At 34.3% G+C, this 3,769-nt stretch overlaps 1 protein-coding gene across 1 annotated transcript; it reads left to right on the top strand.

Annotated features, from left to right (window-relative positions):
• Positions 1–880: 880 nt before the first annotated feature.
• LOC112517690 lies at positions 881–1,916 on the top strand. Its single transcript, XM_025125076.1, has 2 exons — positions 881–1,156; positions 1,248–1,916. The coding sequence occupies exons 1-2, from the start codon at positions 881–883 to the stop codon at positions 1,914–1,916; spliced, it is 945 nt and encodes a 314-aa protein (XP_024980844.1).
• The last annotated feature ends 1,853 nt before the right edge of the window (positions 1,917–3,769 follow it).

Raw genomic sequence — 3,769 nt, 5'->3', positions numbered from 1 at the left:
TCATGCGCTTAAAATCGAATGATTTAGAACCGAATACTATTGTTGATCTTCACGACTATGAAGTCCGTACCCGTCCAATGGGAAAAAAGGCAGCAAAATGAAAGAGAAAATCCAAAGCCAAAGAGAGCATCATGTCAGAATGTAACACAGACTAGCAAGAGATTAAGGAATTTCAGAAAAGGAAATATGAATTGAAAAGGCTGAGATCTTACAAAAGGATTATAAAATGCTTATGAAGGATACCATGACTCCTGTTCAGCTTTCTTTGCATGAACACTTGTGCAAAAATCAAAGAAAAACATGGTTTGTAATATGCATGCATTTTGATTTGTATTGAGATATGGCATAAAGTACTAGGTTCTAGTATTTGTAATATGCATGCATTTTGGGTTGTAATGTAATTTGGCATGTAGTATGTTATTAAATTGTGCATGTTGTTTTCTACAAGGCATTATGGGAACCAAGGATAAAATAGTAGGGACAAAATACTAAAGGACAAAAAAGTAAATAACCAGGAGAATCATTCTGAAGTGTTACTATTTGGAAGAAAATGGCATCTCAAACACCATTCATGTTTATGTGTAATAACATTAACTGAAGTGTTACTATTTGGAAGAAAATGACATCTCAAACACCATTCATGTTTATGTGTAATAACATCAACCATCATGCATTTTTAAGCTGTTGCATGTAAAATTAGTGGATTGGTTCTCCATATGCACACCACCACCATAAAAGCAAAAAAATAAAATGAAAATAGAAAGGTTTGTATAGATACACAAGCAACCTTTCTTTTCCAAATATTTGATATAAATATGCAACTCAAACTATATATTTCTCTTCATTCAAAGATTTCACAAAGTAAACTTTTAAATTAATCATGAGTGGAAAACAAGAAATTCAAGAGTTTTGGATAAATGAGTTTAGAAACGACGTTGAAGATGAAATTGACCAAATTCAACTTCAACTTTTTGAGCAATGGCAAAACTATCGTGAAGAAGATCAAGGTTCTGCCAACCGAAAGAAGTATTTATACCGAGATCGTGAAGAGGGTCACATGCGGCTCTACAATGATTATTTCTCCTCTGACCCCGTATACGACATTGAAATTTTTCTACGGCGTTTTCGCAAGCGAAAAGAATTATTCCTTCATATAGTAAACAAGTTAGAAAGTCATTATCCATATTTTCAACAACGAGTGGATGCTCTTAAGAAAAAGGGATTATCACCGATACAAAAGTGTGCAGCGGGCTATTCGCCAACTGGCATATGGAATTCATGTTGATCATTACGATGAGTATCTATGTGTTGCTGAATCAATAGTGTTTGATTTTTTTTGCCAAGGTGTGATACAAATATTTGGTAAACAGTACTTGAGAAAGCCAAATGCTACCGACATCCAGCGATTGCTTCAAATGCATGAACAAAGACATAGATTTCCAGGTATGTTGGGTAGTCTTGATTGTATTAATTGGGAATGGAAAAATTGTCCTATTGCTTGGAAAGGTCAATTCACTCGAGGTGATCATGGGTTCCCGACAATTATACTTGAAGCAGTTGCATCTATAGACTTGTGGATATGGCATGCATTCTTTAGGATCGCAGGATCACGTAATGATATCAACATACTCAATGACTCCAATTTATTTGATAATGTCTTACAAGGGAAGGAACCACCAGTTAATTTTAAGATAAACGGTACACACTATATGAAGGGATATTATCTTAATGATGGTATCTATCTGGAATTTGGCAGCGTTCGTCAAGAGCTTCCTTTCCCACAGATGGAAAAAGGAAATTGTTTAAGAAGTGAAAAGAGAGTGCAAGAAAGGATGTTGAATGTGCATTTGGAGTACTTCAATCTCGTTGGTCTATCTTTAAAGGGCCATCACGAATGTGGTATAAAGAACAACTAAGAGACATTATAATTTTGCATAATATGATTGTCAAAGATGAGATTGAGGTGTTGAGTAACCGGATTGATGATGAAACAGATAACTCTATTTCAAGGCTCTATCCAGGAATTCCAAGAATATCTTCAACGAAATTATGAGAGGCGATCAAATGAAATGCGTCATCAACTTCGTGCTGACTTGGTTGAACATATTTGGCTTAATCGCGATTTGGAGTGATTTATCTACTTGTTAAAATTAGTATCTTTTTTATATTGCACTTTTATAATTGTAATTAAAATTTTGTGTTTATATTTAATTAATTTTCATATATATATGTGTGTGTATGTATGTATAATTTTTAATGTTAAAAGAATATATAAATAATTATTGGTGTTAAAAGAATTATTTGGACCCATAAAAAAAGATGTTCTTATAAGAACCACCATTGTGGAGTTCTTGGTGAGTTCTTAATTTAATGAGGTGAACTTGTGTAACATCTCACTTAAGAAACCCCAAGTTACCAATTTTATAAAATCTCCAATAAATAAAATTAATTGATTAACCTCAAAATACGGGATATTAATTTTCTAGAAAAAAAACTTCGAAATATCCGTTCTATTTTAGTGATAAAACCACCCAAAACACAATTCCAAACCGGCCATAACGGATTTTTACTTACAACCCTAATTAAGTAGCAAAAAAAATACGGGACATACTTATAACCGGAACAAGACTATGTACAAGCTACACTTACTACATCTAAGAGATACGGTAATAAGCTATTATTTACCAAAAGCAAGTTCGTAAACTTCAAGTCCCCCGATAAATCTTCAAGTCAAACAACGGGTTCTTTCTTTTTATCCGTCTTCTTTCCTGAGAGGGGTTGACACTTAAATGGTAAGCCAATGCTTAGTGAGTTAGATAGTTAAGTATTACATATCAATATCGCACATGTTTATAAACATACATAATAAACTCTTATCAATAAAAGAGTTTAAGACATCATCTAAATGCAAATCGAGACTTACAAGAAACCGAGTGAACAATTACGTATAGGATGCTAAGATCATATAATTCCATATTCAAATCACTATAATATATCATACCATTGATGTTCAATACAACAAGGAAATAGGATCAATAACCAAGTATATTCAACAACGTTAGAATACCAATATATATCAAGAACCAAGAGATCGAATCGGTAAACATAACGAGGACAGTGCATCACCCCGTACTTCACCTTCTGGGCTCATGCCAAAGTCCGAGTCAGAATCGTACATTACGGGAAACCTCGCACTGCCCGCCTTCCTCTACCGGGTATGTGCCAAGGTTTCCTACTCATTGCTCTTCCTCCTTTTTGAGCAATGAGTATTCACAACCACAAAAAGTCTCACCCGTCCAACTCAGGATCTTGACTTCGCCATAAACTTCTGGAGTGCCACACGAAGTAGTACCTGTACTATGGCGTACAATTCAAGGAACAAAACAACAAGTTCGGATCCGGAAAGCAAACCCGATGTAACGAGATCATAATATGGAATAGACTCAAGAGACGGAATCAAAGAAAAGTCAAGATCGTGTGACTCAATTCAAGATCAAAAACATTCATATGAAAATATATATATTCAAAACAATATGTAACAATTAACTATATAACTCATCGAGCAACCGTATAATACCGAAAAGCTCCGAAATGAGCTCACAAAGCAAGTCCAAGCTACCACACCTAGAATGCTTCCGAAGCATCAAAATATGTTCTAATTACCCCCTGGAGTGAATGTACAAAATCTCATAAGCAACCAATATAAGAAACTTTCATCATGTTATACACATATCCTATTTGAACACTTTACCTAGATTTCTATGTACTG

Source organism: Cynara cardunculus (genome assembly GCF_001531365.2).
Source record: "Cynara cardunculus var. scolymus isolate 2C chromosome LG 9, CcrdV1, whole genome shotgun sequence".
NCBI classification, from domain to species: Eukaryota; Viridiplantae; Streptophyta; class Magnoliopsida; order Asterales; family Asteraceae; genus Cynara; species Cynara cardunculus.
Note: the sequence above shows the minus strand (reverse complement) of the source record. Positions and strands in the feature narration are given on the sequence as shown.

What these genes read in the sequence shown, in the direction of transcription:
- LOC112517690 (XM_025125076.1), top strand. Translation starts at nt 881, where the DNA reads ATGAGTGGAAAACAAGAAATTCAAGAGTTTTGGATAAATGAGTTTAGA. An exon ending in AAGAATTATTCCTTCATATA is followed by an intron (nt 1,157 to 1,247) that starts GTAAACAAGTTA and finishes AAAAGTGTGCAG; the next exon opens with CGGGCTATTCGCCAACTGGC.